Source organism: Lepidochelys kempii, chromosome 2 (genome assembly GCF_965140285.1).
Source record: "Lepidochelys kempii isolate rLepKem1 chromosome 2, rLepKem1.hap1, whole genome shotgun sequence".
NCBI classification, from domain to species: domain Eukaryota; kingdom Metazoa; phylum Chordata; order Testudines; family Cheloniidae; genus Lepidochelys; species Lepidochelys kempii.
In genome coordinates, this window is record NC_136381.1 from 85,549,173 (window position 1) to 85,573,802 (window position 24,630).

At 39.6% G+C, this 24,630-nt stretch overlaps 1 protein-coding gene across 10 annotated transcripts in view; it reads right to left on the reverse strand.

Annotated features, from left to right (window-relative positions):
* Positions 1 to 227: 227 nt before the first annotated feature.
* DLGAP1 (DLG associated protein 1) overlaps positions 228 to 24,630 on the reverse strand; it is a 634,214-nt gene continuing 609,811 nt past the window's right edge. For all 10 annotated transcript variants that reach the window (XM_073331531.2, XM_078851563.1, XM_073331533.2 and 7 more), the window contains 4 exons: positions 18,454 to 18,875; positions 10,146 to 10,237; positions 7,104 to 7,256; positions 228 to 4,037 (listed from right to left, as the gene is read on the reverse strand). In XM_073331531.2, coding sequence (XP_073187632.2) covers positions 3,828 to 4,037; positions 7,104 to 7,256; positions 10,146 to 10,237; positions 18,454 to 18,875 — 877 coding nt within the window. In that variant the 3' untranslated portion in view covers positions 228 to 3,827. The remainder of the gene's footprint in view (positions 4,038 to 7,103; positions 7,257 to 10,145; positions 10,238 to 18,453; positions 18,876 to 24,630) is intronic.

Consider the following 24,630-nt stretch of genomic DNA (forward strand, 5'->3'; position numbering starts at 1 on the left):
TGAGTAACTTTATTCATATGAATATTTCCAGTGAGTTCAATGGGATTCTTCATGTGAGTTGAGTTACTCATGCAAAGTTTTCGGAAGATCAGAATCTAAACCTCTGAATACTTAACGGTAGCTTTCTGGTGGTTATGCTTTTATACTTGACCACATCAAATGAATCATTTTTACTGTTATGGAATTGTGAATTTGCATTGAAAACCCGCAGCTCTTACAAACAGTGCATTAATTATTTTATTAATTTGCTCTTTTTTTACATTATGGGAAACATTTGTCTATTTACATTTTTCTCTCCACACACAAACTAGATAGATAATCCTATGAAAACCCAATTCATAAAGCCATAAAAATGCTTTCCACCCCTCCTTCTAAAGGCTTTCAATTTTGTTCCTTTTTTTCCAAACCAAAAACACTTTTAAAATCACATTTGGGAATGCAGGTAAGCCAGTGATTTACATTCCAGTTATTATTTAAAATATGCATTTAAACATTTTTTAAAAAAAGAAACTATAAATTCACAAAGATAAAATTTAAATTAATAGTGCACATCAGAACATTAAGGGAACACCAATAAATAAACTGAAATATATTACAAATAAGTTATTTCTATTTACCGTTTCAAATATTAAAAATCTTTACTCCATTTCTTCATCATTCTTTACAAAAAGATTATGAGAATTTTATGGAAACATCTGCGAAAAATATAATAAATACTTCTTTTAAAACTTTCAATGCAGGAGACAAAAACAACCTTTTTGTCTTTTAAATTTTCCCCCAAGGGAAAAAAAAGCAACAATTTTATACCAAGTTAAACGGAATATAGTAATTTTTAGTTTATATTTGAACAGATAAGAATAAAAAATAAATAATTACAACTTACACTAAAATAAATGATGTAACAGATGTCTGTGGTGATATGTAATAAGTCAAGTGGCTAACTAGTGGCATTGTAGGGGGCAGAAGTAGTTTCTGCCTGTATTTACCAATATCTAAATTCAAATTTTGCTGTAAAGCTAGGCAAATGTTATAATGGCCGGTCCACAGGTGTTAGGAACCAGCAGGCATTCAACTAAGAATCAATCTAAAATACATTCCAAAAATATCATATAATGTACAAATACAATTCATAATCTACAAGACTAAAAAGTCTTCCATTTTCCATTTTTTGGAATTCACTATGACATAACCTTTGTATAAATGTCTGTAGCCACTTCTCAATCTAAGTCTTAACTCTTCTTTCAGAAAACTTCAACTGAAACGTACTTATGAACGTGCATCTTCACCTGAATGCTGCTTTGTACATCTTAGTACAAAGGAGTTCCAAATAATTTTTAATACTTAACATGACTATATGACCAAAAGTGGCAGTTGGCACTATATATACTGCAAACACTGTGATTTTTCATTGCTGCTAAAAGTTAAATGAAGTGGGTTCTTTTCAAAACTAGCAAATACACTGGTATTCAAATGCTTATAGGGCCAACCTTTCAAAGCTCCCTTAACATGAAGCACTCAGTGGGGTTACACTGGATTTCTGATCACTGTAGTTAAAAGTCTTTTAAATATTAAATTATTAGCCCTTATCTTGTAAACCACAGCAGTAAATATTTGTGCCCTGTTTATAAATACATAGCTCAGATACCAATGGCTTTGAGAGGTAGCAAATTCTCTAGTGGCTTTACAATGTTTTCATGACACTATTTGGTGCCAAAACCTATTACCTCTCCTAATTTCTTGAATGAAATTAAATTAGCACCTGGCTATGTTACATTAAAAGAAGCTGTCTGGCATGATCTTAGATGTATATTTTTAGAAAGCGCTTAACTTTCTGGTGGGAATTTCAAATGTTTTAGATGGGAGCTACACAGTTAAGGCTACCATGCACTGGAATTTTCACAGGTGGAATGTTCACACTGTTTAAATAAGGAGGGCATTTACAGCCAACTTTGGTTGGATGCAAAGTACACATTAGCCACCACTCAGTGGACTCTGTCACTATACTATTTCCAGGTTAGAGAGAAAAGATCTTCCTTTCTTGTAAGGGTAACACCCTGCTGTATGATGTCCAAGTGGGAGAAGAGATGATAAGAACCACCCTGAGCAGGGCAGGATTCTAACCTAGAGCTCAAGAGAGCACTAACAATGGGGAATGGCTACTATGCCAGAAGACACAAAAGGGCATGGTCTGCTGACTAGGGGGCATAGCCAGGTGGGCCCGGCCAACTAGCACCAATGTTGCCTTCTGCAGCATGTTCAGGCTGCTCATTTTCAGCGACATACCCAAGACCTCCTATCCTGTGTTGGCACAATGGCTGGTGTCACTAATGCACAGCCAACGCCTTCCTCCATCAGTGCAATTCCAAGCAGCAAGAACAAGATTTTACCTTAAGTATCAAGTAAATTGCTGAAGACTAGGGAATGCATATTGTTCATGATTTCAAAAGCTAGTGTAGTGAACAAATATAGGCTCATTATGGTCCCACTGTGTCTGAAAAATCCTCATTTTTGAAAAATGGGGTATTTTATATTATTAAAAAAGAGACTAAAGGAGAAACTTACTCCCAGCTATGAACCATCTGATGGAAGCAGTCTGACCTGAAGCTTACAACCAGCTGTGTATAAAACAAAACAAAGTCTTGCTTTGAAAAACATCATGGATTCCATTTACAGTATTTCAGAAACAGGGGTGGATGGGTGTGAAATCTGATCATTTCACCAAGATTAAGACATCAACAAAACCAAGCTGTTTTTTCTTTTTTTTTCTTCTTTTTTAAATCCAATATAATTCATACAATACAATACAATAGGAAATGACAATACAGTACAGTTTTAAAAATTCTTAATACTTTGACAAAAAAGTCCCTTTTTATATTATCTTCAACCATCATTTCTTCTTATCTCCTTTCCTTTTGCCTTTTTATTGCCTTTCAAAATAGATGATTTCCCTGGAAGATTGAATTTACAATCTTCTGCTGATCAGAATGTTTAAGTAGTGATTGATGAAATACAAATGAGGCAGTTTGTGCAGCTGTGACAGTGTGCAGGTATCTTTTCACAGGATCTTTTCTGTCCCTCACCATCTCACCTGCACAATTTACTTCTCCCTCCTTTTTACCACAACACAGCTATCTCTCCCCTTACCTCGCCCTTTGTGACGTCTTAAATTCAGGTGAGATATGATTCTGAGGTTTAGAATAAAGTGCGCCATCTGCTTTAAAAATAATAGTAATAAAAAGAAGGGAATCTGAGCCATAGCTCCTTTAATCTTTAATGAGGAAGACGGCAGAGTCCCAAAGGATCACCCTGCATTACTGAATTTCCAAAATACTCTATAGTTTTATATTGCTGTACACCAGGTAACAGACTAACTTTAGATAAACTAAAGATCATGAATGAGTTAAATGGTGCATTTACTATACAGGTGCATGTGTGTCTGTGTGTACGTGAGTTCTGTATTTATTTCTTAAACAGAAAAAAGGATTGTACTCTCTTACATGAGGCAAAGTGGGAGCATCAATACATGTGACAAAGCATTATAATGACATGGGCAAACCTTTAGAAAGCAACGGTTATTAGAGGACACCTCTTGGATGATCGACAACTACACCACAAAAGTGGACTTCATTGGGATCATTGGGATTATGGAGGGAGAGAGAGAGAGAGAGAGAGAAAGAAAGAAAGAAAGAAAGAAAGAAAGAAAGAAAGAAAGAAAGAAAGAAAGAGGAGAATACAAATACTTAATGGTGGCTCTGAATAGGGACCTAGAGGAGCAGATTATACAAGAGACTTGTCTTGCCAGTGAGAGTCCTCCTGGTGGGATCCCTTCATAGCCTCGTCTGGGCTTCGGGGATGTAAATCTCAATGCTTTCAGCGCTCTCAGTGGCTGAATTCTGGCGGACAGATGCGGCTCGTTTGGCAGCCATCAGCCGTTTCCGGGCCTCTTGACGCTGTGAGCTTTCCAGAGAACGTTCCCGTAAGAGTGGCACCTGACCTTTCGCTGGCTTCTTTGGCACTGGAGGAGGGACCCTTCTCTCCTGATCAAAGCAGAAGGTTAATGACATTATACAGCTTCTCAGGGAAAGCTTGGAAAAAACTAGGATAGGTCAGTAGTTAGAACACACATTTTACCTAAGGTTTGTTAGTTCTTATCTGCATTTTTTTCTTCATTGAACTGGCTTTTGTATTCAAGGGTTCATAAAAATAATGTAAGCTTAAAGCAAAGGATAGTATTGATAGCAGTGCTAGTTCTCCACAGGTACGGTGTGTATTAAACGCCTGGCGCTGAAAGGGCCGAAGCTCCCACAGCTAACCAATTAATGCGGTTCCCATTGGGGAATCCAGACTCCTCGTCCTGGTGCCAGGGATTAGAAAGGAGAGCATCTTAAACAGAACTTTGTAGCACTATTTAAGCTAATACAGTTTCATAAACCTAATGTTTAAATTCTACTACGGAATTAAAAAAACCCAACTCCTATCAAACTCTTTGGGTTTGTCAATAAAATTAATTTACTATAGCAGCAATCTGTGTTACAGAAGTGAAAAGCACAAATGATCTTGTCCCTTACACACAGTACATACATAACACTAGATGGGCTTACAACACAGATTCAATGGATATATATCACACAGTAAATGTAATGTAAACTAGCAGCTTGGAGTTGGCTATACAGTTAGAATAAAAAACATGTGCTTAGTGGTGGCTGATCTTGGTAATAGCTCAAATAATCCACACTTTTCATGTCTCACTATAAAAATTCTTTAAATTTAGCACCATGCTGAATGAGCGTGAGGAATTACAATAACCTACACACTGAAAAACGGGTAGGAATTTTAAAAAAAATCACTGAGAGAACATACACTAATCGTCACTTGAGCAGCCAAAGATACGTGGTTAACAAAGATGTAATTTTTATATCTATAAGGATGGCTTTAGAAAAAGTGTGTATTCAGTTCTGAATTTCAGGCAGCTATAAAGTTTTTGTCATGTCAATTTAGATGGTATTTTAAATTACATCCCCTTCCAAATGTGAACATGGTTTCTGAGAGTAGGGATTTTATTACTACAAAGATTCCATTCTAGCCTTTAGTTTGCTCTCATGTTGATCACAACAGCCTTTATTACTTGAAATATAAAGCTGCCTAGTTGCACTTATTGTTCACACTTTGCTTTTTCCTCTACATCTAAAGATTAATCTATGCTGTTTAACAGGCCCAGGGGGGGAGGGGGGGGGAGACAGAGGCAAATGCAAATATCAATTCCACAGAAAGTTTTCATTCTTTTTTTCCTTTTAAAATAGGAGATGAACAGTTTAATTTAAAATCACAGTCAAATGAAACAGGAACAGAGTCAGTGTAATTCTTTAAAGTGCATAACCTCTACCTTCCTACTGCAGATTGTAAATACATACGATCCTTTCTTCATTACTGCTTAACTTCTTTTAACCCTTTATAGTCTTCCTTTTGGTGGGATTTCCTTGAAATGTTTTCAAGGAAAATGAAAGGGACATTTTTAGTAAAACTCTCTTTTCTTCATGCTGAAGACTGGACACATTCTTTTGCATTAGAAGCTAATGAAAAATCGTATATTAGCATGTGCGCGCATGTGTGTTTGCAGTTTTACAGCTCCTTCTCAAAAAAGACATATTAAAAAGTAATTACCTGACTTCTGTATTGTAGCCTCAGAAAACAAACAAGGGCCACCCCCAAATAAAACACTAATGGTATTCCTCTGATGGTTTGGGATTAACCTGGAATTTGGCTCTCCTAATTCAGAAACAAAGGGCATGATTTTTTAGTTTTGTTTGGTGGGAACAGGATTCTAACAGAACTGTATTTGGAAGTTCTGTGGAAACTTGTGTTCTGTGGAAATCTGCTGGAAGATTTGTGGAAATCTGTGTTATTATTTGTCCAAAAGAAAATGCCACTTTGCTTGTCCGCAACAAGATGGATCAGAGCTATTTTTAGGGCAGTTAATCCAGACATCAGTTTGGGTTACCCAGACGTATATATTACTTGAAAAAGGGTATAATACTTGGTCTGCAAATGGTGCACTCCTTGCTCCCTTGCCTTTTTGGTGTATGTTATATCCCTACCTATGTGTCATAGTTATCAGCCAATGCCCATTTCCGAGTCTAATGAGGCTAATGGAAACCCAGCTGTAGTGTTAGATGGCAGCAGGAGCATAGCATTAGATTGTACATTCCTCTGGACACAGATCTGGCTTTAAGTGTTTTCTGTGAAGTTTCTAACTCACTTATGGGTTCTATAAAATAAACAATTATGATAACAATAGTTTTGGAGAACTGTATTGTGGCTCACCCAAGGTGCTGTTTGACCAGCTGATCAGCTGTCTTGATGGTGAGGATTAAAAATAAGGATATGTGCCAAACCAGAATGAAAAAAGGAACGTGGTTCACACTTGGAAACCTGGTAGTCTCTTTATGGCAACAACGGAAAACTCTGTTAAAAATAATTACCAGTGCTACAAATGATTTTTGGGCTATCTCAGAAAAATAACATTACCAGCAAAATGAACCCAATTACAAGAATTTCCATTTAAAAAACAAAAGAAAGCAAACAAAAAAAAATGGCATGGAAAGATTACCATGCAACTTGTAGGAAGTTTGGTTTTAGCTCTGTATGACGGCAGTTGGTTTATCACTGTACTTATGATCTGGTTACCAAAGTCAGTGATGATTTCTAGTTTTCTCAGTAACAAAGCCTAGAGTGTGCAAGTAAACTGAATTCTTGCTATATGCAATAATATGCACCATAAATGTGATTTATTTAAATTTAAGAATCAATATATATGGCAGTTCCTTCCAACGACTGATAAACTAGTATGATTAAATGTAAAGTTTAACAAAGTACTACATTCCCATTATCCAATTCACAAAGACAGATTTGGTTTTAAAATATGCCTGAAACATATTACAGATAATATCCCAGATGATTGTTATGTAAACATTGTTGTTACAGTGAAATGAATCTGATATGAGCTTCATTGCACATTTTTAACATCTGTACGCAGAGGACTATTTAATTTGTCCAGTACTTGTGCAGGGTTTTAAATGAAGCATACAAAATCTACATTGTTCTACCTTCTTGTCATGAGGATCCATCTGTTTCCAGTTATTGGCCTTTAACTGATGAAGTTCATCAAATTTCATACTAATATTTTCTATGGACAACTGGAGCATATCCCAAAACCCTGCTAAATCCTGGGAGGTCGGCCTTGGATGTGCATTAGGATTCTGTACAACAGAAGAAAAAATATTTTGGCTTTAGTATCTTTTAATATAAAGCATTTGTGCAAATGGCTATGCACCTCATAGTAAAGCAGTTTACTTTGATTCAAATTGATCAATGAGATACTTAGAAGAAGTTAATAGAAATGAGAAAGAACACTTTTTACTCGTATTTTTACTTATAAAGATTTAGAGCTAAATTCTGACAGGTGTGCTCCAGAAAACCTGTGGTTTCCCCTGAAGTCAGTGGCCTCAATTCTGGCTACCCATCAAAACATAGGGAAAGGTTGCTTCTCCGTCCTTCTGTAACAGGAGCAGCAGGGTGGCACTCTTTGGCACAGCCAAGGGGTCTACCCTTGGTAAAATCCTGGCTGCACTGAAGTCAATGGCAAGACTCCTGTTGACTTCACTGCTGTCAGGATTTCATCCCACATTTCTGCATGTGCATCTACTGATTCAACAGGGCATTAATTCACATTTGTACAGTGCTTCAATGATATTAAGGACTATGAAAATATTACATTTTAAATAAATGTACCCTGGACAGATTATTTATATTCCTGGCAAAAATAATCTGGGCAGAGGGAAATATATGGGGAAAGAGAATATAGATGCACATTAACCCTACTTTTGCAGGGTACTCTTTTGGGGAGAGTTATATGTTGAACCAGAATCTGACTGTTAAAACTTTACTTGTGCCACGGGCTAGTAAGATTTTGACCTTCCAGTCAAATGATACACACTGCTGTGGTGAAGTCTGTCTAAAGGATCTCTTTAAATGATTTACATCAAATAGACTGTTGGATACATGGGTTTACAGCTTGATTTTTCAGAAGTGCTGAACATCCACAACTTCACTTGAGGTAATGGGCTCTATGGGTGTTCAGCGCCTCTTCAAATCAGACCTGTCCTGACACCCAACAATTCTATATGATAGCTGGCTCAGTTGAGATTATGGTTTTATCTCACATTGTGTTAACATATCTTTCTCCAGCAAAAAGTAAAGCAGGTGCTGGTTGTGAAACTGTTTCCCTTAAGAAATTTCTACCACTGTATTTTTTTCATAGTGGGATGCCTATCCCACTATGAGAGAAGCAAGATGCCTATCCCACCAAAGCAGTGACTGTGGAAAAAGAAGAAGTCACTTTTCTGCATAGAAAGGATACAGGTTATAACAGGATTCTTAGTTCTTGACCATTGACATTATTAGGTAGGCAAACTGAAATAGTAACTTTTACATACACAGATATGGGAACAAAATACTTTTTCATTCTTCATGGTAAAAAGAGAAGGACTAACTCATGCAGAACTGATTTCCATTGCATCTTGCAATTTAGGCAGATTTCTAATTTAGGCCCTGATCCTCTGAGGTGCTTTGCCTTCAGTGAGAGCTGAAGGCCCTCAGTACTTTGCCACAGGAGTGAGCCTCTGATTCCAAAGTAGAGTTCAGTATGGAGTTTTTACAGTTATATTTTTCTCTTTAAGGCCTTGATCCAGCTCTCTTTGAGAGACTCCTAATGACTTGGATGAGAACTGGGTCAGGTGCTGAAAGAAAATGTCATATTAAAATATACACTATCCCATAATGTCAACTTGGCATAGTTCAAAAAGTGTTTTTGTAACAATGAAAAACAAAATCAGTTTATCTGTAATTTGGAGCCATGGCAGTCTTATCTCAGCCTGATTGGATGTTTTAAGAAGAGAGCTTAATAACAGGATGGTTAGTGCAGAGGAAGGAAAGCAATGAGTTCTGCGGTCCATTCTCTGCTCTGCCCTGAACCTTTCTGTGCTACAGATTCCTCATGAGTAAATTGGGGGTAATTGTGCTTATCTACTCTGCAATGGTGAATCATTAAACATTTGATAACCGAGGGCTCTTCTGTTTAGCAGACAAAGGTATAACAAGTTGAAGTTGAAACTAAATAAATTCAGACTAAAAATAAGATGAAAATGTTTAATAGTGAGGATAATTAGCTATTGGAACCACTTATTAAGGGTCGTGGTGGATTCTCCTTCACTAGAAATTTTTAAATCAAGATTGGCCAGTTTTCTAAAACGTGTGCTATAGCTGAAACAGGAATTAATTTAGGGAAGTTCTATGGCCTGTGTTATACTGGAAGGTCACAGTAGATGACATCTGTGGTCCCTTCTGGCCTTAAAATCTATGAATTAGTTTAAAACGTGGTTTGAAATCTTTGATAAATGCGAAGTATTATCATCATTTTAGGTATGTGGTATACAATGTATTGTGCATTATTAGGGATAAGCAAACTGATTCTGAGAAATTAAGAACTTTGTTTTGCCTTTTTTGGGGATCTGGAAGAGTTTGATTAGCTTCAATAATTCATTATTTTTCATTTTTGCAAAATGGTACACTGCCTTGGTTTGGAGGCAGATGGGCCAAAACTCCACAATAGATATTGATTTACGGTACATCTGTCCAACTGAAAGCAAGCAGCACTGGAAATCCCATGAGAAAGTGTCATCCCACAAGATTTCCAGTCCAATTTTGAAAACTCAAGAGGTTCACTCAGTTTTGAAAAGCTTCCAAACCTTTGGGTGCTTATCTGAAAAGAGTCCATTCCAAGTGTGAAATCCTGCCTCTGTAGAAGTTATTGGCAAAGCTCCTATTGAATTTCATCCTAAGCCTTTTGAGTTTCTCTCTTTTTAAATTATTATGGGCCTCACAGAGATCTCCCACTGTTTTTACACTGGTATAACTCCATTAAATTCAATGGATTTACATTGGTTGGATGAATCAAGCCCTTTATTGGAATAAATTGGAGATATTCTAATCTAGAAAAAGCTTTAGACAATTTAAGGCATAGTGACTCACAGAGTAAATTCCTTAGCAATAACAGAAGCACAATCATATCTATAATAAACATTACATACCAGGTTTTCTTCACACAGTTCTCTGAACTGGTAAAATTTCTGGGCCATGAGAAGCTGGGCACTGCCCACTGCAGTTCGAATTTTCCCTAGAACTGACAGGAAAGCAAACATAAGTCAGCACCAGTTATACAGTGGTGCCTTTCTGTAGTGATTGAACCAGATACACCAATGAGGAAGTTATGGAGTAAACAACTTTCATTTTACCTCTTTTGCTGGTATAGCTTATACAGGATCCCCAAATGAAAACATTGGTGAAACAGGATAATCTGCCCTTTTAAAGGACGGGGGGCTGGTGATCAGCCAACCCTGTTTGCTTATCAGACCCAGTTGGGAAGGAGAGAGGTGATACTTATAAAGGGCTGAGAGCACTCAGTTGTGGGGAGCTGTGGGACAGAGGTTGGCTCTTGTGACGGTCCCTGGAGCAGAGAGGTGTAGCGTGAAGCCTGTGTTGGTCAGGGGAATAGCTTTGGTTTGTGTTATCTGGTGAGTTTTTTGTTTGAATTAATAAGCACACTTCTATGCTGGTATAACCACATCTACATGGTAGCTTTTGCTGATATAGAAATGTTGTGAAAAATCACCCCCTTTCTGACACTGTTATATCTGCCAAAGTTTCTAATGTAGACCTGATCTCACATGCAGAAAAGTAAAGAGCTTTCAGAAAGTGTTACAAATGTGGAACTAATCATGTGCCATATTGGGGAAACACAGTTTTTACCAAAACCTCTGCTGTTTACCTCAGAAACAGAGGGCCCAGTTCTTGGGTCTGGTTGACTGCTGGCTGGTGCTGGTCCCAGGAGGAGGAAACAGTGGCTGTATGTCACACTTAAAACCCCCACCCTGATCCTAGGGCCATCCAGAGGCTTTTTCAGTCACCACTGCAACTGTGAGCAGCTTCAGGGCTGCTCTCAATTGTCCCCAGCCACCTATGGTCCTAACTGGCCATTTCAATAGCCAACACTCACCAGAGCATAACGGTGCTCCATGTCATGTTTCCCCCAGCTGCGTCCACTACACTGGTAGCCGGGAGGAAGGCAGCAAATGGTCACTATGGCAGCTTTGCACCTCTTGGCAATTCCCGCACACTGGTCAGTTAAATCAGCTTTATGGTCTCTTTGCACTGTCAGAGTGGTGCAATGAGTTAGAGTAGACCCTGGCCCATAGTATATGGTTTTACAACAGTCTGGATGGACTTAAATTGGTATTTACCACTTTACTAATGAAAGACATTTGTTCTGCTTTGATCTGAACCATTATTATTAAAAATAATTATTGTAGCGCCCAGAGGCTGCAACTAAGATAGGGCCCCATTGTGCTAGGCAGTGTTCAAGCAGAGAGAGGCAGTCTGTGAAGAGCTTATAGTCTAAATAGACAAGACAAACAATGTGAAGTAGGGAGAACTGAGGCACAGAGAGGTGAAGTGACTGGCCCGAGGTCACCCGGCAGGTCAGTGGCAGAACCCAGAATAGATCCCAGTCTCCTGACTCCCAAGCCAATGCCATGTCTATGGACCACGCTAAACCCCTATAAATTCAAACACAGTGTTGAGGAGAGCTCAAAGGGGGAAAATGCCTTCGACACTTTGGGGTTGTAAAATCCACAGTAAAGAACTCAGCCCACCCACAGGCCAGACTTTATAGGTGGCTACCAGAGGCACTGCTCCAAAATCATTTAAAACTGATTTCAGAGGAACAGCCGTGTTAGTCTGTATTCGCAAAAAGTGAGCTGTAGCTCACGAAAGCTCATGCTCAAATAAATTGGTTAGTCTCTAAGGTGCCACAAGTACTCATTTAAAACTGAAAGACTCTTCGGGGTATTCACAAACACGGAGACCCCAAGCAAGTAGGGACAAAACTAAGTTATGAACTGAAGTAGGCTTAACTGAAGCCAGGTATACAATCACAGCTCCATGTTTTACCCTTTTAGGGCTGATTAATGTAGCACAACAACTTAGCCGAGTGGAAGTAAAGTTGGACATAGAATACACTGTAAAAGGAAGAAGGGTAAAATAGTCGGGGGGGAGGGAGGGAAGGGGAAGCCTTTTATGATTCTTCCTTCAGAGCCCTACAGAAAAGAATGCCATGCATACACAAGCACAATCCAAGCCTTTCACTTTGCTCCCAGAGCTTAGCACTGCCAGGAAATAGCTCTGAACTAGAAGATTCACTAAGTGGAATATTTTCAGCACGTTGCACCGGGAATTCTACTTACAACTGTCATTATTGTTAGTAAAGGTTGCGTGTCTAATTCCCTGCGCAGTGTGCTGCAAATGCACCCCTTGCAGTGTCTAGTCATTTATGCAACCCAGTGTGCAAACCACTCAACTGAAAGGAACTTTCAATGGTGGGGAGGAGCTACTTTGAGAGCTTTCATGTGGTTCCCATTGTTATGAAAACTCTTCCCACTGTGTGTATTTCAGAACAGCTGCCTCATCTGGAGCTTGGCCATCTGATGCTTCACAACACAGCCTGGGAGTTGAGAGGGGGGAAAATGGTCCCTCAACTTTTCAGTAAAAAGTTAAGATAGAACTTTATATGAAATATACATTGATTGCATGGAGGTAATGTTGAAAGTCTGTTTATAAGTGAATTTAAAATGCACTTTTTGGTGGGGGATGGGGATGGACACGAACCCCTTTCTTTTTGTTTTTAAAGACTACTTAATAAGTTTAATATTCTAAAATAGCATTCGATAGAACTGGGGGGAAAGGACTGGCTAGTTGTTTAAAACCTTCACCCCAGCTGATTGTGAGATGCATGCTGATGTTCTCCACTGTAACCACTTCTGCTGTCGCTCCTGCTGTATCTAGTCAAGTGTGTCGTCGTCGTCCCCCCCCCCGACTATTTTCCTACCCCTGGAAAACAAGCAGGCCATTAACATGTTACCAGTCAACAAGACCAACCCTGTCACAGAAGTTTAAAAAAAAGACTTCAAACAAAGCAGGTGAAAGACTGAAAGGAATCTCCCCAGAAGGCAAAAAGTCTCCTCAATAGCTAAATACTAACTTACAATACTTGTTGCTTTTAGTTTTCAAGGCAGCGTGCCTACTCCTCTGACTCAGTCAAAATCTCTAGTGCCAGGAATGGAAGGGTTAAGGTGTACTGTGGTAAAAGAAATAAAAACACACTGATGCACTTATCTGGCTAAAATCCTGAGCGGCTCCATTCTTGAACACAAGTTTGGGGACAAATACTAAGTGAATAAGAGGAAGTGACAATATATCAGAAAACGACTGATGGAGTCTTAAGCAGCATGGGGAGGTGAGTGTAGGAGGAAGGTAGTATATATAAAAACATTGAAATTGACTACTTTAGTTCATAATGCTACAAACAAAATTTACAAAGCAAGCAGACAAAAAATCCCTCCTGTTCATTAAATCCATCAAGATGCAGTCATAACAGACCCTAGCAACCATTTACTTCTCTTCCAGAATAAAGTGTCCATATGGGAGAGTTATTGTGCAATAGCTATAGTGAAATATTTAATCTGGAATAGCTAAACTGGTCAATTTCCCAGACATGCTCTTAATCTGGTATATTTTCAAAGTGGTCTAGTACATCGAGCACTGGTCAGGGATTCTGGAGACCTAAGTTTTATTTCCATCTTGGCCATTGGCTGCTGGGTGACCTTAGGCAAGTCACTTCACCCCTCTGTGCCTCAATTTCTCTCTGTGTAAAATGTGAATAATGATGCTGACCTCCTTTGTAAAGCGCTTTGAGATCTACTGATGAAAATACCTAGGTATTATTTATAGCCACACAGATTATAAACTCTTTGGAGCAAGGACCATCACTTCTAATGGTGCCAAGTACACATTTTGGATGATACATAAATAAATGCAGGGGTAGAGGAGTGAAAATGCAACCCCCTTCCCCCACCCAATAAGACAAAAAGTGGAGTTTGGTACATCTTGAAAGGAGTTTGCCTGCATATGTATCAAAGAGTAACAAGAAATAGAAAAAAGTGATAAAGAAGTAAAATTGAGGTGATGTGAAAAGTCATAATATGATGAGGGTTTTTCAAAAATATTATTTGACCTCTAAACACCAACCAAACTCTTTGCACTTTGATTATGATGGACCTCAGGGTCTAACAAAGAAACCACTTTGGGACTGTGGTTATAAAATGCCACATAAAGAATGAACACCTGATGTTTACAGTGTTGTTGTAGTCCTGTTGGTCCCAGGATATTAAAGAAACAAGGTGGGTGAGGTAACATCTTTTACTGGGCCAACTTCTGTTGGTGAGAGAGGAAAGCTTGCCTCTTGCACCAACAGAAGTTGGCCTGAATAAAATATATTACTTTCTCTCTAACACCTGACAGTTAGTCAGGGGGAACAAGCTGGATAACAGAGGAGACAGGCTGACTGCAAGGCTGAGCATCAGGAATAAGGGGAGGGAACAGTGGCAGAAAATAAAATGGACCAAGACTGAGGTTTGTGTTGCAGATGTTAGCTGTGCACTGTGCATATGAAAGAACCCTGCCATAGAGATGGTACAATCCATTTCCCAGCCAGGATGGACCAATATTTAGCCTATTTGTGTCAACAGACTTGCATTTAAATAACTCAGAGCATGACAAAAGCCAGGAAATTCAAAGTTAATGCTAACACTCCTGTCCTTAGTCAGCTATTAAGGAGAAAAGAAGCGGAATGAAACAAGCTAAGGACTGATTCTACAACCTTATACTGAGTAGCATTTATTATTGTGAGTGATCTCATTGGAGATTAATGGCACTATCTGGATGAGTAAGTGCCACTCAATATGAATAAGCATTCCAGAATCAGGCCTTCGGTCCTTTGATTTACCTGGTTTTTTTAGTGTGACTGACAAGTTTTCTAGTTATAGTATTTTGTAGCCCATGGATATTTCTCTTTTCTTTAAATCTTTGTACACTGGCAAGGATAACATCTGGCACCTGGCTCTTCTGAGGCTTTGGGAAATCGGCTGGTGTAGAGGGAACTAGTTGGGGAGAAGAGTTATAGAAAAGCAGAGTACGCAGAAGAGCCAGGGAGCTGTAAGAATAACTGATTATTTTATTTGCTCATAATTAGGACTACAGGAATACATCTGAGGGACAAAGAGAAATCAGTGTTTAGTTTTATTTTCTCATGCATAATCACTTGCAGAAAGAAGAGTCACTCCTATCTCTCTCTAAACTTTCCTCCCTTTTGTTCCTGAGCTTCCAATTTCATACTTCATTTAAAACAAACTACTAAAACTTTGAAAGCCCCACATTAATTTGTCACAGTTTGTTGCCTTTGCTTAGCAGAAACCCTAGATTTGAATACAGGGTTACTACAGATTTGAGGTCAACTTTTATGTCTAAACAAGCCCAAAGGGGTACAATATACATGCTAAGTGATAAGATTGATGATGGGCACAAATTTTGTTAAATTCCTTTGTTTTCTTTCTTAGTCTTTCATTTGTTGGGTCTGACTCATCTCTCCATTACACCAGTATTACACATCAGACCGACTGTTTGCTTTGGACAGTCATCTGAAAGTTTATGAATCAATAAGCTACACTACTTCACAAAGATGAATGGAGATGTTTCTTAAGATTAATGAAATCAAATTAATTTTTGAAACTCTACGTGAATTCAGTATATGGCCCAAGGATTATAGGAATGCTTTTGTTTGTACCCACAACCAGCTGCAAATGTGCCTTGAGATCATATTTCTATTGATTAATACCAGTGTGAGAGGAGAATCTGGTCCATTTATATAAGGTTTGTCAGAGTTTGTTGTGTGGTAGGGTCAGTTAAAGGCCTGATACAAAGTCAATTAAAATAAATGGAAAGAATCCCATTGACTTCAGTAGGCTTTGAATCAGGTCCTTAATACATGCTTAGGTTTGCATGCTTACTTCCAACTGTTTCCTTTCATCAAGAGAAAGCTCTAGAATCATTGCTGAATTCACAAAATAGTAAAATATGGTGAAGGAGTATCTGGTGTCCTGACTGAAAGAGTGAGTATACAACGATAAAGTGATATTAATCTGCCTACTACATATGCTACAGTTTTGTGAGGAAATGTCTTCAGATAAAACCAGCAAATTTCATACAATAAGTAGTTTATGACAAGAAAGTGGGGCAAAGACATATTTATGTATACTGGTATTTCTCCCTTGAATGACTGAAACCCTAACCAGTGTTTTTATACACAGCAGTAGACTGCATTCCTAGCTAGAAACATTCAGTCCCATCTGGTAGATTCATTCCCAGTTAGATAATACCAAACGTATCTATGTAACATACAAGCTACTGTCAAATAGCAGCGAGCCGTCTCCCAGAGACAGCTGTTTCACACAAGGGCTGCATTGTCTGAGAGAAGCTTGTATCATTTTACTTCAAGTGCTGAGGGAACAAGCATTCTGTCAGCTGCCATGGCATTGAAGAAACCTCGCTCACTGCAGATTTTCATTATTTTGTTATCAGGCCAAAAACACACTGCAGACTGTCCGAGTTGAAGGTTGAAAACAAGAGATGCATTCCTTGTTCTACTTACATTTTATCAATTACAAATCCCCTCCTTCTCTGAAGCATTTGTGTGTGTGTGTTTGTGTGTGTGTATGAAAAAGACATGATTTGCTTCTGAGTTTCCAACAACAAGCTTTTGTTCTCAGCACAAGTGAGCCGGCTACTGTGGCCCTCACCATATGCTTTTATTTGGCTTCAGATAGAATAGGAAACTCTGTCCTGCAGTGGAATGTCAAACACAATGTCCTCAGGAAGCAGCTGTCACATTCAAGAATCGTAGATGACATCACAAAGAAGCCAGTAACTCACTAATGATTGTTAAACAAGGTTGACCCCTTTACCCCCTGTAACCTCCACCAAAACCAGGAAGTGACAGTTAATAAAGAGGTAGATAAATAATCTGCAGGATATGTAAAATGTAATTTTACATGGAGGCAATAGTAGAGCCTACATAACTCTTACCTTACTCGCCCCAAATTAGAATTTTTCCACTGATTGCTAAAAGTTTTAAGATGTTATAACTAAAAAGACAATGAAACACATCAACAAAGTTCTCATTAAAAGCTGTGTATAAATTAGCCTTAATAAATTCTATTTCCCCACTTGCCCTACATGAGTAATTGTTTTGATGGGCAAGTAAAATATCATTAGGTTTTTCAATGATCATCAGTCATTATGGTAACAAGCAGGCCAAGTATATTTTGTGATTGGACTGATATTCATTTTTCCCACATATGTATGTGTGCACACACTTTTCAACATAACCCCCACAGCCCAGTTCATGCGTTTTATCGTCTGCATACCTACAGGGGGTAATTGTTCCATTGTGGCATGTCTCCTGTGCAAATCACTGATAATATATATTAAAGATGAAACCCAACCAAAACCCTGAATCCAAACACACCTCAAATTTGGGAAGTTTGGATCTGCCGCTGGAAGTTGTGGTATGGGCTCCAGTTTTTTGGTTCAGTGGAATGGGTAGTTATATCCTAGCATTAAGGTTTTGGTAACACTTTTTTTATAAACCCATTTTCAGTTGTTTACTACCTTGCCAAATTATAACCATTTGGTCTGAAATTCTCCACGGTGGGTTTCTACATTGGGTTGAATAGTTTCAGTAACAATAGTTCAGCCATTTCTGGGAATGAGGCTAGGGAAAAATAAACAGGTTGTAGTCTGAGTGTGCCAAATCTATGTGTTGTCTGCCTTGAACTCACAATGTTGTGTAATATTTGCATGTGCAAAATTAGAGGCCACATTATTTATATATATATATATATATATATATATATATATATACACACACCTAGTGAGGGTCACAGAATATGGGGAGCCTGCAATATCCAGAGGACCAGCTCAGTGGCAGGAAATCAGCTGTGCAACTCCCATTTAATCTAAAGTTTATCATATAAAGAGGAGCATTTAGCCGCGACTCTTCACAGCATCACATATAGAATAGCGCAGAAAAATTATTTCATATGCCAATCCATACACTGTGGATGTTTATCTAAATAAGGCCCATATTTGTCATCTATACAAATGTACACAAGACAGCTTAATTTCCATCCACGACCTCTTAGGAACATGGTATCCAAGGAAACTATTATGGCCTGACTTCCAGAGCTGTCCCAACTTCAAATGGAGTTGCAGGTACTGGGCACTGCTGCTAACCAGGCCTATCGTCTGATTATTGTGCAGATAAATGGCAAATTGCCTTATCAGACCTCATAGGATTCAATGGAAAGACTCCTGCTGACTTCAACAGGCTTTGGATCAGGTCTGAAATGACTATTTTTAGCAGTGATATTATTGTATTCAGTTACTTACTGTCTTCAGGTAAGTTGCTTTCCTGTTCTTCCCTCTCCATCTGTTGGCACCAGCCCTCCATACGATCTCTTTCTGCCTGAAGAAGCTTCAGAAACCAGTGCCCATCTCTATGACAAACTGACCTTTGAACAGCCTCCAGAGTATCTTCAGTAATAGAATCAATCCAGGGATCCGGAGGGGGTAAAATTGAAGGATCAAAATCTGTATCAAAGTCATCATCTACTGCACATGCATGATAATGGTTTCCTGACCCCTGTATGCTAACAGTGGAGGTGCTTGCATCTCGGGAATATTGTCTTGATATTTGCCCAGTGAATGTACTGTCCTCCTGAGGGTCCACTGATATTTCAAAATTCTCATGGAAGTCCAGGTCTGCTTGCACAGCTGCTGTTACACTATTAGATCGCGTAAACCTGCGGAAGCTTCAAAGAACATAAAAACAAAATGCTTAGTGTTAAAGATATTTTCCTAGATAAATATTCCCAATGATAAACTGGAAATACAATAAAAGATGATATTCTAAGATTCTGCCTCTCCTTGCATGGACTGAGGGAATGGCAGTCCCTGCTATAGATTTAAAATAGAAAGACTGATTTCTTTTTTCATAATATTTTTCAGCATAGATTTTTTTCTTAAAACAAACATTTCCCGCCCTCCCCCGCCCCAATTATGATTTGAAGTTAGCGTTTGTGATGGTTTTTGGATTGACAGGCCTGGAGACTAGGCCAAGATTTTCAGAGATAACTATCGACTTTGGGTGTCCAATTAGACTAGAAACTTTAAAGGAACCTGATTTTCAGGAAGTGTTGAACTTCCATTCTCTGACTAAGACTTCCTTTAAGATGTCTTAAGTGGGCTCCCAAAAACTGAGGCAGCCAAAATTATTAGTCACTTCTGAAAATCTTGACCTGAAGTTCTCTATGCACTAAGCAGGCACAGCCGGAGAAGTGAGAAACCATGCTTCACCGGTCAATATTATCACCTGTAGGTGCCATGGTAGTTCAGCGTCCATGTACATTCAGTCCTTGCCTCTCTGCTGAGATTGCCAATAAGCTATGACCATCAAATTAATAACATAAAGCATTTTTATGAAGGCACAGGTAAGGAAAAGTCTTTTCGGCATAAATATTCTATATGTTAATTTCTAATGTATCTCAATCATGAATAGGTTAATTTACTTCTTCACAAAAAGTCATTATTGCCAACTCTCGTAATTGTATTGCAAGTCTCACAATATTGTTTTTTTAAGGGATTCTGGGATTTTCTAATTTCCTCCCTCAATATCACAATCTTCTGCCCATATCCATAATGGCCACCATCTCCCACTACTCAGCCAGACTAAAGCCACAGGCTACCCTCTGCAAGATGGTCACCATGTCCTAAGATTTGTAGATGACAATGACGCTTCCCTCAGCAAATATGGCCTTCGTCTCCTATTGTTTCTAATAGGGCTGAAGCCAGGTTCCTCTGAGGGAAGAAAGCAGCCCTTTAGTCAGCATGTAAGGGAGATGGGAGAATATGGAGATACCAGGAATGGGACTGTTTGGGGAGGAGGAACGGGGAGTGTGTTGAGGAAATAGTACAGGAAACTATGGGGAGTCAGAGAAAGGCCAGGGCAGGAGGCAGACTGAGGTTAAGTCTATACTACCTACTACTGTTGATGAGGTATGGTACATGTAGCTACACGCTGCAGTGAAAAACAGGCTGTGTTCACACTGCAGTGTGTAGCTACATGGGTCAGTGAAAGACTCTAGCAGCCTGGAGGTAGCGGAGAAAGGCTTCAGCAGCTCCCTGCCGTGAGAGCCTTTCACTGCGGGGAGGAAGAGGGTCTGGCAGGGGAAGGAAGTGAGGAAACACCATTGCTAGAGCCTTTTACTGCTGCCAGAGTCCTTCTCTGCTGCAGGGAAGGGCACCAGAGAAAGATGGTGAGCCTTCCCCTGCTGCCTCTTTGCCAGAGTTTTTTCCTGTGGCGGGGAAAGACTCCAGCAGGAGGGAGGCAGTAGGACACTATGCAGCTGAAAATAACAGTGTAGAGAGGGAGGCACCGCTTGGGCGAGCAGAGAGCTGTGTAGGCTATGTACTTGAGTACATACCCACAGCCTTCTCAGGCACGTCTTTACTTGCCTAAGCTATGCATCACTGGCTACACTACTATTTATACCCATGGTAGGGGGGCCTGCGCATATGTACGCGCCGTGCTCCCAAAAGAAGCATGCAGTGTAGACGTACCTTGAAAGGGGATGCAGCAGGAGAGCGTGAGAGGCAGGAGGCAGACAGAGAGGGTACAGGAGAATGTGGGGGGAAAAGGCAAACTGAAGGGGCAAAGAGGAGCGTAAGGGGCAGGAGGCAGACTGAAGGGTTGCAGGAGGCAACTGAGTGTGTTGCAGGAGAATGTGGCATGGCAGAAATGGTGAATATGAGGGGTTGTAGATGGTGAAGAGAAATGGAGGGAAATATAGGGGGTCAAGTGAATGTTGTGAGTAGGTGAGGTCTGGAGACCTGTGTGGGAGCACAGAGGAAGAGGAAGTAACCGGGGCAGCTGTCTAGCCTACCTCTTTAGGGAGGAGAACAGAGAGCGGTGGAATGATGAAATAAGTAAAAAGGATAAAATTTAAATTAATATAATTAGGCTTCAGAGTGAACATCCACCTGCAATGATTAGAGACAGTTCATACCTCTCCACACTGCTAATTCAGGCTGTCTGCAATAGTGTCTGTCTGAATCTGCATTAGTTTACACTTGGTTCACAATCTGACAATAATCTCTGCAGCCATAAATTCTTTTGCACAGCTCCAGTGATGCAAAGTAGCCATAGAGCCCTGCCCCCCTTAATTAGCCAAAGTTAAGCCAGGTGTACCACTGCTCTATTGTGGGAGAAGTGCAAAGCAGCAATAGTGTACTGGGGAATCCAGCCCTTAATTGTGTTTAATGTAAACATAGATTCTGGAGTACAAGATGGCAATTGCCTCCTGCTCCTCACTCCCTTTCAAAGAAAGTATCTGCTTTCCAAGCTACTGTCAGCTAGCCCAGTTTGAACCCTACCCTTCGAAGACCATGGCTCTATTTTCAGGCCTAGCCTTCTAGCGGGTGGGAATACAGGAGAGGCACTAGGCTGGACTCAGACCTCATTTTCATTTGTTCTCATTTTCATTCTCTTCTTATTGCTCCACTGAAGAGTGAGTCCAGATTTACCATATGTAATTGAGAGCAAAATCTGGTCAAGTGTATTTAATCCCTGGTGGAGTGATGGATGGGAGGATGGTGAGGGAGAATCTTGCATCATTTAATAGTGATCATCCAGGCAAGGAGCCTCACTGACAGACTTAGAAGAGAATCCTCTTTAATCCTACTGGAGCAGAAGAAGAATGGCTATTGATATGAAGCTTTGAGAGAGGCACAACAAGGCAAAATGGGAGTTGGGAGGGGCTCCTCAATACTAAAACAAGACACAGGGTTCTGCAGGAAATTGTTCATGGTACCTGTTGTGTTCTCAGTAAAACAGATTTGTGTTATCTGCATCTGTCAAGCTCATTATAATTATAGAGACTTTTTTTTACATCATACAACATAATGTTTTTAATGAAGCAGCTGCTTTTGTGCACTTGTTTTGAAAAAGGTTGTTAGGTGGTGCAAAAGTCAGTTATCCAATTAAAGTTTTACATGATAGGCTCCATTTGCACTGACAAACTACAAAATATGATGTAGACAGATCTCTTCAGTTTTAGGTATTTATTTATTCTTTAATAAGCAAAATTCTTTCTTCACATTTTCTCACTTTATATTTCTTATTACTCCCCTCTTCCTGGAGTGGCCACCAACATATACAAACGCACACGCAGACACACACACACAGAGTCCCCTTTTAGTTGTTCAGTCAGGATCCACAGATAGCAAGACAATTTTTTTTAAAAAGCATTCCTCTTCTAATGATAATTAATATCCTGGGACAGCAATCATGGGGGAAAGCAATTCCTTTAATATGGACAGCACCTCTTCCCCAGGCCCCTCAGGAGGTCTCTTGTGACTTCACCACAGTTTGTGTGTCTAAGGGCTTGTCTACACTTACAGCGCCGCATGGGTGCCGCTGTGCCACTATAGTGCTTAGTGCAGATGCTACTATGCCAACAGGAGAGCTTCTCTCATCAGCGTAGGTACTCCCCCTCCCCAAGAGGCCATAGCTATGTCAACAGGAGAAGCCCTCCCATTGACATAGCACTGTCTACACCAGGGGTAAAGGTTGGTATATCTATGCTGATCGACGTAGTTATACTGACGTAAGTTGGTAGTGTAGACCAAGCTCGAGTCAGATGTTGATATGCTTCTTCCTTAGTGTCTGTGACTTTTTGAACTGCAGTTAACAGTCTGGCTTTCCAATATACAACAAATCCCACGTGTGAAAACATCAAGCTCTGCTTACCAGGACGATATATTGCCAGAGGCACCACATTTTAAAACTTTCAGGAGTACATCCTTCATGTTTTCCATATGAGCTGGTGCCACCAAACACAGACTCCGCTCAACATATAAAAGAGAATGGCCTAGTTTTGCTTGCCTTTGTTTTTATCTAAGAAGAACAATGCTATAGACTTGCCTAACAGACTGTTCTTGGCACTGGACTGAGTAAAGGCATCTGCCTTCAGAAGAAAAATGACTTGTCAACAGAATACAGCATCAGGTTAGAATTAAATAACTCAGAGGTTATGTCTACGCTTAAACTGCCACACTCACTACAGCAATGGGAGGGGTTCTCCCTCTTTTGCCATAGTTAATCCATCTTCCTGAGAGGCATTAACTAGGTCAATGGAAGAACTGGTCCGTCACTAGCACTTCTGTCATCCACCCTAGTGCTGTCTACACCAGGAGTTAGGTGAGCTTAACTATGTCGCTCAAGGGTGTGGATTTTTCACACCCCTAAGCGATGTAGCTGGGTTGACCTAACTTCTTAGCGTAGACCTGTCCCAAAGAAATACAAATTAATTGCATGAAAAAGGCTGGAGATGGAAGGCATTGCCTTTGTGCCCAGAGCATACCTATACAAACTGCCTCAGCTAATATTTGTTTATTCCTGAAAGTAACGTCTGTCCTCCACCCATTTCTAAGATGTTCTATTCTTACAAACTACTATCTGTATCCAGAACCTCTCTGCTTATGTCAGTTAGAATTCCATGCTGCATACATGACTGCATTACAGTAATACAAATAAATAATAATATAACAACAACAACAATAATGCAGAAGAGTTTCTACAGCTAACGTGCAAAGTTTACAATGTCTTTACGCATACAGAGCATTCACAACTAGTTAAGTCTGGAAAAAAAAGCTTTCGTAAATTGCTGACTGTTAGAGTAAGGATCTAAAAACATGAACTCATGGACTTGCCTCTTCCCCTGCTTTTAGATTCAGTTCTTTCATGCTCGTTTGTGCCCTGCAGGCATAAGGTGTAATAATTACAACTTTGGAGAACAACAGATATCTGGCCTAAGTGCAGAAAACCATGAAACCGCAGACTGGATAAACCAGTCTGGGGCACAATACAGTGTCTGTTCTGAACAGCAACAGCAGGGCCAGTCGTTAGTATTCATCTCTCTGCTGCTTCTTTGTGTTCCTTTTGAGAAACATGTTTACATTTCTACTGCAAGAGGTTCCAAAACATCTTACAGATGGCAACTCACAAAGGCACTTCTAATAATTTCAACTGGCTTCATTACGTACCTATTGGTTCTGTTGTTTCTTGTATTGTGCTTGTCTGCCAAGGTTATGGTGATGCTAATTAAACAAAGCAAGTTGTGGAAAAGGCTAGCAGATTCAATATCATTGACATGTGTGTCTTGTAATGGCAGGATCCCGAACCATATATCTTCAAGATTCATGTCATATATAGGTAATAGACTAACGGGGCTATCAGGTTATGGAATCTTTTGTTTGTAACTATCTTTCTTCTACTCCTCTATTGTTGTTCTATGTTATTATGATCTTTTAGAATTGTTCAGTGAAACGTTTTCCACTGACAGAATAAGTGGGGACAGACAATGCTTCAGATCAGAACCAAGTCAATATGAATCCTAGCACCTTAGCTGAAGTACAGATGGAGATTTCTCACCTAAAGATCTAAGATTTGAGAAGTTTGACTTCCAACAGAGGAACAACAGACTACAAACATAAAACAATAAAATCCAA